Source organism: Zalophus californianus, chromosome 10, assembly GCF_009762305.2.
Source record: "Zalophus californianus isolate mZalCal1 chromosome 10, mZalCal1.pri.v2, whole genome shotgun sequence".
Lineage (NCBI taxonomy): Eukaryota > Metazoa > Chordata > Mammalia > Carnivora > Otariidae > Zalophus > Zalophus californianus.
Window position 1 is genome coordinate 45,742,710 of NC_045604.1, and position 13,409 is coordinate 45,756,118.

General features: G+C 36.5%; 1 protein-coding gene across 14 annotated transcripts in view; it reads left to right on the forward strand.

The window, feature by feature from the left end:
- The window catches only part of RNF2 (ring finger protein 2), a 56,175-nt gene extending 47,462 nt beyond the window's left edge, over positions 1 to 8,713 (forward strand). For all 14 annotated transcript variants that reach the window (XM_027611500.2, XM_027611486.2, XM_027611489.2 and 11 more), the window contains one exon: positions 208 to 8,713. In XM_027611500.2, coding sequence (XP_027467301.1) covers positions 208 to 309 — 102 coding nt within the window. In that variant the 3' untranslated portion in view covers positions 310 to 8,713. The remainder of the gene's footprint in view (positions 1 to 207) is intronic.
- The last annotated feature ends 4,696 nt before the right edge of the window (positions 8,714 to 13,409 follow it).

Sequence of the window (13,409 nt, forward strand, 5' to 3'; positions counted from 1 at the left end):
GGCCTAATAAAAATGGTTCAGGATCCTGAGACCCTGCAGAATGAGAAATTGCAGTGGGGTACCCTTTTGATATCTTTTGGTTGTCCTTTTATGAATAGTATAAGTGACAAGTTTTATCCTAAGATTTAAAAAAACAGACTTTGATGTTTGTTTCATCTCACTCCTCTGCTTTGAGCAGTTTTTTAATTCTTTCTTTTTCTGTTTTAGGTATTAAATGGCTCTTTTTCTTTGGAATTGGTCAGTGAGAAATACTGGAAAGTGAACAAACCCATGGAACTTTATTATGCACCCACAAAGGAGCACAAATGAGCTTTTTACTAAAACCAAGTCTGAGAATGAACTTTTTTTATAGCCTATTTCTTTAATATTAAAGATGTAACGTCTTTACTTTTATGGACAGAATCTTGGATATGTTGTTCAGTTTTCTTTCTGAGCCAGACTCGTTTACACTATTAGAATCTTTTCCCCTTAATTTAAGATTTCCTTTTTGGAAGGGACTGCAGTTATTCAGGACTTTTTCTTTCCTTTAAAAATATATCTAAGTTGTATGTTTTCATGAAGTATGGTTCCATTTGGAGCACTCCCTTTTGACCCAGGAATTTTTCATAGTTCCGTATCCTTAAGATTCAGTTGGCTATCCTTTTCCCTCCCCTCAAAAGTTTTTTAGGCCTACAGAATGTTAAATAATAAGTATTTTGACTTTTTTTCCTGGAGTCTTGTATATTTATAGTTTTCTATATAAGCTGTAGTATCTTCATGAAGACCAAGGCTCAAATTTACTGTGCTTAAAAAACAATTCTCATAGGATTATTATTTTCATGGTATTTTCTTCCATAATATCTCATTTTTTAAAAAAAGGTTCTTTATGAACTTAGTGTCCATTGTCATGCAATGTTATTTTTTTCCATTTTTTCCCTCTAATTTTGTGGAATTTCTGATCCTGGGAAAGAGAAACAAAATGTCAAGTTCTATGAGAACTTGGTTCATTTACAGATTTCACTGAAGAAAGAAAAATTGGTCTTATGTAGTCTTCAAGTGTATATTTAAAGAGGTCTTTTGTATTAGCTTTACTGTCACTTCAGTTCCTTTATTATGTGTGTTTGATGTTTTTTCCTATTAAAATACCAGAGATATGGAGATATTTTGCACTTTAGCCTTGATGAAAAGTACAAGATATGTTCAAAGCTTCCCTGATTCTTTTCTTATTGATAGCCACGTAAGTTTCAAGAATAACATGGCACATAGAACTAACAACTGGAAGAAAAAGTTTGCTTCTGTTTGAAAAGTGGTTCAGCATTTTGGGTGGCCCTATCAGTTTATCAATTTGGTGCTCTGCTAATCACACTCTAGAGAAGCAAGTTAATGGAGCTTGAGCCCTGCCCTAGTAAAAGATTATTCTGTAGAAGAATGTCAGCAAGTAGGGTAAAATCATTTTATTCTTCTTAATTTAGTTTTATATTGAGGGACAGTGTTGGGCTTTTGGAGCCAGAAGGCTTTATGAAGACAGATCAGAAATAAGATTGACTTGTGTGTTACTTTTCATCACTGTCCTGATGCCAGGTATGTTTCCAAGTTTATAATTATCACAGTATTTACAAAGACTTGATTGCATTAAGAAATTAACCCCAAAGGGTTTTTTTTTTTTTTTTTTTTTTTGCCAGGGGTGAGTAGTCCTCCAGTACCATTGTAACTAAATAACTTGTCTAGTCATTGTAAATATTTATCTGTTATTTTTGACAGATTAGGGCCAGCTTGATGTTTTAAATCTTCAGTCCAGTATGAAAATTTAAAGGTTCATTAAATTTTTTAGCATTTTATTGAAAATATTTAAAATCTGTTTTTACAGTTTTATTGGTAATCTGTGCCATGAAATTTGAAGACCACCAAAAATCAAGGGAAATTTTGTATTCAGTTCCTTTTCTGGTGTAATGTTAAGTTGTATAGATTATTAATGCATGTCCACTGAATATAACCCTGGTTTTGTGATATAACTGCTTAGATTTTATTGGTGATATTAGATTAGTGGTTGCATTAAATAACTAAATTCCCATTGTGATTAATTGAAATTTTGTCTTGAAGCAGAAAATTGTGAATATAAGCTTTGTGCTTAGAGAATGTGTTTCTATCTGTCGGTATGGGAGGATGTAAACTCTTTGCATCATTAGTGAATTCATTAGATGTGTAATTCTTTGCAAAATATAATAGGTATTTGGTAGAGCATTGAGTGTAGTGTGCATGTGCACGTGTGCGTGCACATGTGTATGTGTTTGGTGGGTGGGTACGGTTTACCATCACTACCAACCAACCAAGGTTTTGTAAAGTATTCTCTTAAGTAACTTCTATACCCACACTTTCAGTTGAAGAACAAAAGGCTCACCAAATGCAGTAGGGCCTTTGGATACATTATCATTTTAAAATTTATTGTAGTAAAATATACATAACCAAATTTAGCATTTGAACTATTTTTATGTGTACAAATCAGTGGCATTAAGTACATTCACAGTGTTAGGTACATCACTGTTATCTAGTTTCACAACTTTAAATTCATCATCCCAGACAGAAACTCCCCGTTCCTCTCCCCACTCTCATCCCCCAAGCCCTTGGTAACGTTTATTTTTTCTCTCTTTGAAGTTGACTATCTTAGGCACCTTTTATAAGTGGAATCATATAATATTTGTCCTTTGTGTCTGTCTGATTTCATTTAGCATGTTTTTAAGGTTCATCCATGTTGTAGGTTTATGTCACATTTTGTTTAACCATTTTTCTTTGGATGGACACAGATTGATGGACACTTTTTGCTGTTTGAATAATGCTACCATGAACATTTTTGTACAAGTATCTGTTTGAATCCCTGTTTTAAATTCTTTTGAGTATATACCTAGAAGCAAGGTTGCTGGAATATACAGTAATTCTATGTTTAATTTTTTGAGGAATCCCAAACCATTTTCCCCAGGGGCTGCACCATTTTATATTCCCACCAGCAATGTACTAGGATTCTAATTTCTCCACATTGTCACCAACACTTGTTATTTTTGTTTTGTTTTGTTTTTAGTAGTTATCCTAATGAGTGTAAGTTGTTATTTCATTGTGGTTTTGAATTACATTTCCCTAATGGCTTGTGATACTAACTAAACATCTTTTCATGTGTTTACTGGCTATATGTGTATCTTCTATGAAAAAATGTCTATTTAAGTCTTGCTCATTTTTAATTGGGTGGTGGTTTGTTGCGTTGGAGTTTTTAATCTATTATCAGATGTACAATGTACAAATACTTAGTCCCATTTTGTGGGTTGCCTACTTACTCTTGATGGCGTCCTTTGGTACACAAAATTTCTAATTTTGATGAAGTCTGGTTTGGCTATTTGTGTTGTCGTTGTTGCCTGTGCTTTTTGTGTCCTATCCAAGAAAGCATTACCAAATCCATTGTTAGGAAGATCTTCCTATGTGTTTTCTTCTAAGAGTGGTTTTAGTTCTTACATTTAGGTATTTGATCCATTTTGAGTTTTGTGCATGGTAAAAGGAAAGGATTCAGTTTTGTTGTTTGCTTTTGGATATCCAGTTTTCCCAGCACCATTTGTTTGAAAAGACATGCTCTTTGTCCATTGCATTGTCTTGGCCCTCTTATGTGAAATTAATTGACCATGTATGCAAGGGTTTATTTCTGGGCTCTGTATTCCATTGATCTATATATATGACTGTCCCTTTGCCAGTAGTACAGTTTCGATTACTGTAGCTTTGCTATAAGTTTTACATTATAATTTTAAATTCTTTGAACCTTTGAAGAAGATCATGTTTCCCTTGTACATTTTAGGAAATTGAGGTTCAGGATTCTGATTTGGATAACTAAACATGAAATAATTGAAATGCTAGATGAGAAAAGGTGTTTTTTTTAAATCCCTCATATTTCTACTTAGAAACACTTTTCTAAAAATAAAATAGAAGCATAGTTTTAAGAAAGGAATATTTGCGTGCAGTTGTTGTCACTATAAAAATTACTTCCTTGAGAATGCTTCTGAATTAATGGAGTAAGGACCTCTGAAAAGCTGTTCTTCCATAAAAGTGATGAGAACACTGTAAAAGTTGTCAAAATCAAGTTTTTCAAAACTAAAACTGAACTAAAGGCTTTCAATAATCTAAATATTTACCAGTAATAACTATAATACAACTTCCATAGCATTATAGATTGCCCTACCCCCTTCCCCCTAGTTCCTGGATAGCCTTGAAAAGGAATAGCCTTGCAACTATGGTAGCAGTGAAAATCAGCAGCCTTGTAACCACTGGAAGGAGCTTAAAGCTCCCTAAAAAGCCCATCCCAGAGAATAATCACTATTTGACTTGTCTGTCCTTCACTGAATAGTTCTATTCCCAGAGCTTGTCTTTACTTGATCTGACTCTCCCCATGTGTTTAGAGCCCCATCTAGAGCCTGTTTGTTTAAAAACCGCTTCAGTTGTTTAACGTAGCAGGTTTTTTTCAGGCAATGATACCAATTGGGACTAAAAAGAAGGTGGCCAAAAAATAAAAGGAAAAGCTGAGGAATGACATGTCCATGTAGGATTTGAAAAGCGTCAGCATATTCCTGTGAATATCGAAGGCAGATGCATGTGCAAGGCTGTATGTGTTCCCAAGTGGAAAAAAACAGGAAGTCACTAATAGCACTTGTGGCACAACGTGAGCCTCTAAGCAAGCAGGAAGTGAAGGCTAAGGTAGAGTTGAAAAACAAAACATAAAACTACATGTTGTGGTGTTGAAGGCCTATCCCAGCACATTTACAGAGTACTTCAAAAAGGCCGAGGGAATTATGTCATTGTTTCAAGGCATTTAAGCATTAGCATTAGCTGACCTCTAAGTCAATGAATTAGAATATAGTGGTCACACATGGCAAAGAATGCAGTGTCTTATTAGAATTAGTCCAGGAAGGTCACTCAGCAAACCACAAACACAACAGACCTTGAGGTGAAAGGGTTCTGTTGTCCAGAGTTGCCTGTATTATTTTAAATGGCTAGTTTCAACAAAAATTTACAATACATGTGAAGAAGCAGGGAAGTGTGAAGATACCCACATGTTGGACTTACTAAACAAAGACTTTGTTAATCTTCTAAAATTGTGTCCAAAGAACTAAAAGAAACCATATCTTAAAAACTAAATATGAGAACAATTTTTCACCAAATAGAGAATAACATTAAAGAGGTAGAAATTATGGTAAAAGAACCATATAGAACTGGATTGAAATAGTACAGTGAAATAAATTCATAAAAAAAATCCTGGGATGCCTGGCTGGCTTAACCAGTAAAGCATGTGATCTTGATCTTGGGTTTGTGAGTTCAAGCCCCACATTGTGCCTAGAGCTTACTTAAAAAAATTAAAAATAGAGGAGCTAACAGATGTGAACTGGTAGAAATATTCAACAAATGTGAACACAGTCCAATTGAGAGTATCCTGTCAGAAAAAGAAATGAAAAAGTGCTGCAGAGACCTGTGGGACACCATCAAGTGTATTAACTTGCATAATGGGAGTCCCAGAAGGAGAGGAAGAAAAGGGGCTCAAAGAGTATTTTAAGAAATAATTGCTAAAAAATTTTAAAATTTGATGAAAACCGTGAACCTGCACATCCAAGAAGCTCAACAAATGCTAAATAAATAAGACGCTTGGAAGCAGCAAGAGGAAAGTAATTCATCACAAGGGATTTTTAATATGATTAATAGCTTCCTTATGTGAAGTCACAGAGGCTAGAAGGTAGTCAATGACAGACATTTAGAGTCATGAAAGAAAAAGTCAACTAAGGGGGGGCGCCTGGGTGGCTCAGTCGGTTAAACATCTGCCTTCGCTCCGTTCATGATCCCAGAGTTTGGGATTGAGCCTGAAGTCAGGCTCCCCACTCAGCAGGGAGACTGCTTCTCCCTCTCCCTCTGTCCCTTCCTCTGCTTTTCTTTCTCTCTCTCTCTCTCTAATAATAATAATAAAAAAAATCAACCAAGAAATAATCTATATGCAGCACAATTATTCTTTGGAAATGAAAGAAATTGAGGTATTCCCACATGAAAACAACAAATTTGTCTTAAGCATACCTGCTCTTTAAGAAGTACTAAAGGGAGTCACTTAGACAAAAGTGAAAGGACATTAGATAGTAACATGAATCCACACAAGTAAGTAGAACTGGTAAAGTTAACTATGTAATTAAATAAAAAGGAAGGTATAAATGTATTAGCTTGGGTCGCAATAACAGAATACCATAGTTTGGATGGCTTAAACATCAGACTTTGTCATAGTTCTGAAGGCTGGGAAGTCCAAGAACAAGGTGTGGATAGGTTGGTTCCAGGAGGTAAGGGCCCTCTACCTGGCTTGCAGATAGATGCCTTCTCACTGTTTCCTCACATGGTAGAGGGAGGAAGAGAGGTCTGGTTTCTTCCTGTTCTTACAAGGACACTAAGGAGGCCCACCTTTATGATTCCATCTAAAACAAATTACCTTTCATAGGCGCATCTTCCAAATGCTACCACATTAGGGTTAGGGCTCACGGGGATTCAAACGTTCAATTATAACTGCTTGTTTACACCTCCGATTTAGAAAGAAAACTATAAAGTAATTAATGTAGAACTGTTGAATGCCTTATGTATAAAGCTGTAATCTGTATGGCATAAAACATCAAGGAGGGAATGGGGCAATATTGGAGCAAAGGTTTTCTAGACTATTGAAATTAAGTTGGTATTAATCTGAACTAGAATATTTCAAATTAAGACGTTAATTGTCATCCCTAACACAACCACTAAGAAAATAAATCCCCCCAAAATATAGTAAAAGAAACAAAATGGCATAGAAAATAACATTTAACACAAAAGAAAGCTGTTGTGGAAGAATAGAGAAATAAGACATAACAAACTCTCAAGATTGTAGGTCTTGTTACCCTTAACTATGTTAGATGTGATTAGACTGTATACTCCATTAAAAGGCAGATATGGCAGATTAAAAACACACATACTTTAGTTTCAGAGAAACAGATTGGTTGAAAGTAATAGAACATAAAACAGTAACCAAAAGAACCCAAGTAGCTATACTAATATCAGACAAAATAGACTCAGACAAAAATTGTTAGAGACAGATTGTATTTTATAATGATCCAAGAGTTCGTCAGGAAAATGTAATAATTATAAACATGTATTCAAACAACAGGACCTTAAGATATATTGATGAGGCAAAAACTGGAATAATTGAAGGGAGAAATCAACAATGATAGTTGAAGATGTTAATACGTCTTGTCATAAGGGACAGTTCAACTGGGCAGAATACCAGCAAGGAAATAGAAGACTTGAACAACACACAGTAAAACCAAGTAGACCTAACATACCTGTAGCAAATTTTACACAACAATAGCAGAACACATGGAATGATCTCCAGGGTGGGCAGGTTTACATCAAACAAGTCTTGGTAAACTTTAAAAAATAACACATGCAGATATGCACAAACACAGCAGCATACTCTGGGTATAATGGAGTAAATTTAGAAATGAATAGAAGGAAATTTGGTTAACTCACAAATGGAAATTAAACAGTAAACCTAGAAAAATAATGTCAGAAAAAGTAAAAAATAAACTAGAAAATACTTTGAAGTGAATGAAAATGATGCAACATTGTCAAATTTACAGAATGAAGCTAAAGCAGTGCTTAGAGGGAAATTTAGCTGTGGATATGTATATGAACAGAAGATCTCAACATAACCTTCTACCTTAAGACACCGTGAAGAGCAACCGCAAAGCAAAAAGGACTTAAAAAAAAAAGGTGAAATGGGTAATAGGAAAGCAATAGAGAAGATAAAACTAAAAGCTGGTTCTTTGAAAACAATAAAATTGATAAACTTTTAGACTGATCAAAAACCCAAATACTAAAATCATGAATGAGGAGTAATTACTATCAACATTATAGGAAAAATGATTATAAGGGAATAATAACATCTGTATGCCACAAATTAGATAATCTTGATCAAATGGACAAATTCCTAGAAAGACACAAACTCTAAAATTGGCTCAAGAACAAGTTGAAAATCTGAATAGACCTAGAATAAGAAATTGAATTAGTAATAAGACTTGCCACAAAGAAAAATGCTCAAGCCCAAATATTATACTGGTGAATTCTACCAAATATTTACAGAAAAATTAAAAACCTTTCCTTCATAAGTTCTTCCAAAAAATAAATGAGGCTCATTTTATGAGGCTAGTATTAACTCTGGTACCAAAACCAGACAAGCATCACAAGAAAACTACAGATCATTATCTCGTGAATGCAGAGATTCTGTATTGTCTTTTTACATATAAAAACAAACCCCCCTAACATGCCAAATCCAATAACATAAAAGTTAATATAGGACTTCTTCCAGGAATATGGAGTAGTGTTCTCCCCGAATAGGCTACGGAAAGTAGTCATTGCCAGTGGTTGGGGAAGGAGTGAATAGGGAGTGACTGGTTGCTAATGGGTATGGGTTTCTTTTTGGGGTAATGAAAATTAGTAATTCTAAAATGAGTGGTGATACTTCCACAACTCTATATATTCTAAAATCTCAGAAACCATTCCTTAATACTTTAAAAGGGTGCATTTTATGGTAGGTGCCTTCTCCCTCAGTGAGGTTATTTTTTATTTTTATTTTTTTTCCTTTAAATTTGTTTGTTATGTTAATCACCATACATCATTAGTTCTTGATGTAGTGTTCCATGATTCATTGTTTGTGCATAACACCCAGTGCTCCACGCAGAACGTGCCCTCCTTAATACCCATCACCAGGCTAACCCATCCCCCACCCTCCTCCCCTCCAGAACCCTCAGTTTGTTTTTCAGAGTCCATCTTCTCTCATGGTTCATCTCCCCCTCCGACTTACTCCCCTTCATTCTTCCCCTCCTATCTTCTTCTTTTTCTTTTTTCTTAACATATGTTGCATTATTTGTTTCAGAGGTACAGATCTGTGATTCAACAGTCTTGCACAATTCACAGCGCTCACCATAGCACATACCCTACCCAGTGTCTATCACCCAGCCACCCCATCCCTCCCATCCCCCACCACTCCAGCAACCCTCAGTTTGTTTCCTGAGATGAAGAATTCCTCATTGAGGGTATTTTTTAAAACGTAGAAGACAAATGGGTCTTCTGTTAAACTTTCTCTGTCATTTAGCATACTCTGGTCTAACCAGCCTAGCCCTTTGGGCCCAATAAGTACTAGTGTCTAAAGTTGCTTCCAGTTTAAACATTTAATGATGCACTCTAATGCTTATAAATAGAATGTCTTCATATCACAGATTTATTTGGTGTAAAACTATGACCTTTTTGAATATGGCTATACATTTCCTTCGTATTAAAGAAATTCTCCCCAAGTTGCTATACTTTTGGAAATTTAAAGCTAGAAATCACAAATTTCCTTTTCTAATTATAATTAGGAGTTGACTTCAGAAATAAATTAGTTGTATAGCTAAACTGTGGTTATTTTAGCAGATTGTAATTGGAGAGTTCTTTTCAGTGTTAAGTTACACTAAATTTCAAAGGAACCCCTCAAAATCTTAAGTGATTTTTTTTCATTATATATATAACATTCACTACCAATTTCCACTTTAGATGGCTGTATTAGTTTGCTAGAGCTGCCGTAACAAGTATCACATAACAAGAGAGATTTATTTTCTTACAGTTCTGGAGGCTGGAAATCCAAGATCAAAGGTGGTGGTGTTTCTTTAGAAGCCTCTCTCCTTGGCTTGTAGATGGCATTTTCTCCTTTTGTGTTCAGATGTTGTTCCCCTGTGCATGTGTGTGTCTGAGAACACCAGTCATATCAGATCAGGGCCCAACCTCAGTGACCTCATTTAATTCAGATTAACTTTTTAAATACCCTACTTCCAAATACAGCCACATTCTGAGGTACTCAGGGTAGGGCTTAAACATGAGTTTCGGGGAGACAAAAATACCTATTATGGGCCTAGACAAAATTTAGCAGGCAATTCCTAAGGTAAAGATGAAAGTATGCTACTCTGTTACACTAAATTAATCTCTTAGCAAAAAATAAGATGGCTAAATTTTATTTGGTGACCAGTAATAAAAATACACTGAAGGAGGTACTATTGAATTGGCAAAAGATATTTGCTAAAAATGTGCTTTTTCTCTTTAGTCTTTGGATTAAAATGTAAACGGCCCAGTTTAAACCAAACCCCATTAAGATGATGCCAAAGGAATAATTTTGTTTTTTCAATGAATAAATTTGACAGGTCAAAGGCAAGGATTGTTGAGATAGATAATAGATGTTAGTTGTCAACACCTTGGGAAGGTAGGTGTTTACACACAGATGATGAACAGTTGATGGTAACTGATTTAGGATGAAACAAGATCAAAAACATCACAAAAGCCTTAACAACTGGAGACTTTGACTTACTGGAAAGACGAGTGTGTAAAATGGGTGTGAAAATGAGATAGGTTAATGGTGTGTCTAAGGAGTATTTGGACCCACAGAAACATTCCTTTACCACCAGATCACTATCCACTGATCCAGCAGGAGAGGGGCAGTGAGTTTTCTACAGAAAATGAACCAGAGCTGTGTGAGACTTGGGATACCAGGCATAGTGGAGGGGGCCCCATAATTATGGTGAGATGACTGGTCCCTTCCAACATAAAGTCCCCAGAATGCTGGTGGTGTAGTTTGCAATGATTTTGCTATCAGTCAAAAACTGTGTTCTGGGAAATTCTTGGTGGTAGAAAATGGAAATGAAGCTGGAAGTACTTTCTGCATCTGCATAGATAATTATCGAGTATAAAGTATACTGGTTCAAAGGGTTTCAGATAGAAAATGTATGGTAGACCAGTGGTTAACCATAATTTTGTAATCTGTACCAGAATTTTCTCTGGGACTGCCTTTGGTCAAGTTTACAATTAAACTTTTTTTTTTAAGATTTTATTTATTAGAGCAGAGGGAGAAGGAGAAGCAGACTCCCTGCTGAGCAGAGAGCCTGATGTGGGGCTCCATCCCAGGACGCTGGGATCATGACCTGAGCTGAAGGCAGCCGCTTAACTGACTGAGCCACCCAGGCGCCCTAAACTTTTATGTATGCATTTCCTTTACTAAAGACAGATCACCAAGTGGCTAAAAGCAAGGGCACTGAGGTGAGCCTGATATGGATCCTGGCTCTTTCACTTGCCAGTTTTAGAATGGCATTGGATAAATTAATCTTGCTTAGCCTTGCTATAAATTATAGGATATAATCTATGTGAAAACAATAAATAATGTTATTGCAATTAATATGCCACTACCTAGGAAATGTTTTAATTTGGCAAATTTTATTCTCTGGCCTACCTGATCTAAAATTCTCATTCCATTTCAATCGCATAAAATAGGTTGAAGAGGTTTGCAGTTTGGGGATTTCAAATATACAGTTGACTCACATTTTAAAGTTAACAGTTTTGTCTCTTCAGAGCTGGTAAAGGATCTTTGGACTAGAAGAGGGGTTCTTTCTGGGTGGGGAAAGGATGACAGCAAAGAAAGGGATCATATGGCTGTGGATGACAAGGCCTTATAGATAAATGTATAAATGTAGACACTTTTTTTTTTTTTTTTAAGATGTTGAGCCTTTGTAACCTCTTGTGGGCTTTGTGAATTCCCTAATGAGGGAAAGTCATTCTGTGTGGAGACTAAAATTGTGAGATGTTCACTTTTCAACCTCCCCTGTAGCTTTTTTTTTTTTTTTTTAAGATTTTATTTGAGAGAGAATGAGAGAGGGAGAGCACGAGAGGGGGGGAGGGTCCGAGGGAGAAGCAGACTCCCCGCTGAGCGGGGAGCGGGATGTGGAACTCGATCCCGGGACTCTGGGATTATGACCCAAGCCAAAGGCAGTCGCTTAACCAACTGAGCCACCCAGGCGCCCCCCTCCCCTGTAGCTTTAAGGCCGAGATACTGGATAAGAAAGTTTGCTCCTGTGAATTGGCTGAATTTGCTATGTTGCTGTCTTTCAAGCAAGAGTAGAGACGCTGGTCAGGAAACAGGAGCATTCTTTCTTTTCTTTTTTAAGATTTTATTTGAGAGAGAGCGAGCACAAGCAGAGTGAACAGCAGAGGGAGAGGGAGAAGCAGGGAGCCTGATGCGGGGCTCCACCTCAGAACCCTGGGATCATGACCTGAGCTGAAGGCAGACGCTTAACGACTGAGCCACCCAGGCACCCCAAACAGGAGTACTTTGAAAATTGGAATAAGAATTTTGGAAAGGTTTAGATGAATGACTATCCTAAATCTTAAACTCCACTGAGCCTCACTTAAAATGGAAGAAAGCTCTTAGATGTCTGCTGCTTTGGCATATGACCTCTAACCTCACTAATTTACAGAATTCCCTTGGAAAAAGCAGCCCATCTGCTGTACCCTTACAGTCCTTTACTGCCTGCAGGATATAATTAGAGTCAGATCCCAGCATGTCCTTGGGAACAAGTACAGAGTGTGACCTGAAAAAATGCTGTTTTGATCAAATATACTAATGGTATGTGGAGTATACCTGTGTAATAGGTTATGTTGGATCTTGTAGGAACGTAATTTTAAATTGGGTTAAATTATTGATAAGAATACACTTGTACCAGAAATTTTGGCTCAGTTTGTCAGCTTGAACAGCAGGATGTCACTCTGTTTACTTGGTTGAAAGAAAAACTCAGCATTGGCTCATCTAAATTGAAGGTAAGATGCTAGAAATTCTTTGATATAATGTAGAGAAAGGAAATCAAAGACTTAGAGGAATGTTGGAGAGAATGGAGAGGTGATCTCACTGTCTCACTATAGATCCTATGAGAGCCTGGTTAACTCTTTACATAGGCGTTGGGAAATACGGTGGTGAGCAGAGCATCCTTGAAAAGCTTTATAGGATGTCGATTGGCCAGGGATGCTGTGGAAGATGCTTCTGTTGCAGTGGCCCTTTTTCAGTGGGCATTGCCCAGGCAGCACTTTGTCAGAAACCTAGTTCCCTTAACTGCTAGACCAGAAAGGTGGACATAATTTTAGTTGCTGTAATAGGCAGTAAGACTGACAGGATGATCAGTATAGTCCAACAGGGATTTTTTTGGTCTTGGCTAATTGGTCATGTGAGTCAAAGGGCCAGTATGGTCCTATTTGATTTATATAACTGAAAACTACAGGTCTAACCTGAGCCACTATGTTTTTAAATTATTTTTAAAAAATATTTAAATTCAGTTAAAATATAATGTATTATTAGTTTCAGAGGTAGAGTTCAGTGACTCATCAGTCTTTTGTAATACCCAGTGGTCATTACATCACGTGCCTTTTTTTTTAAAAGATTTTATTTATTTGAGAGAATGAGATAGAATGAGCATGAGAGGGGGGAGGGTCAGAGGGAGAAGCAGACTCCCTGCTGAGCAGGGAGCCCGATGCGGGACTCGATCCCAGGACTCCAGGATCAT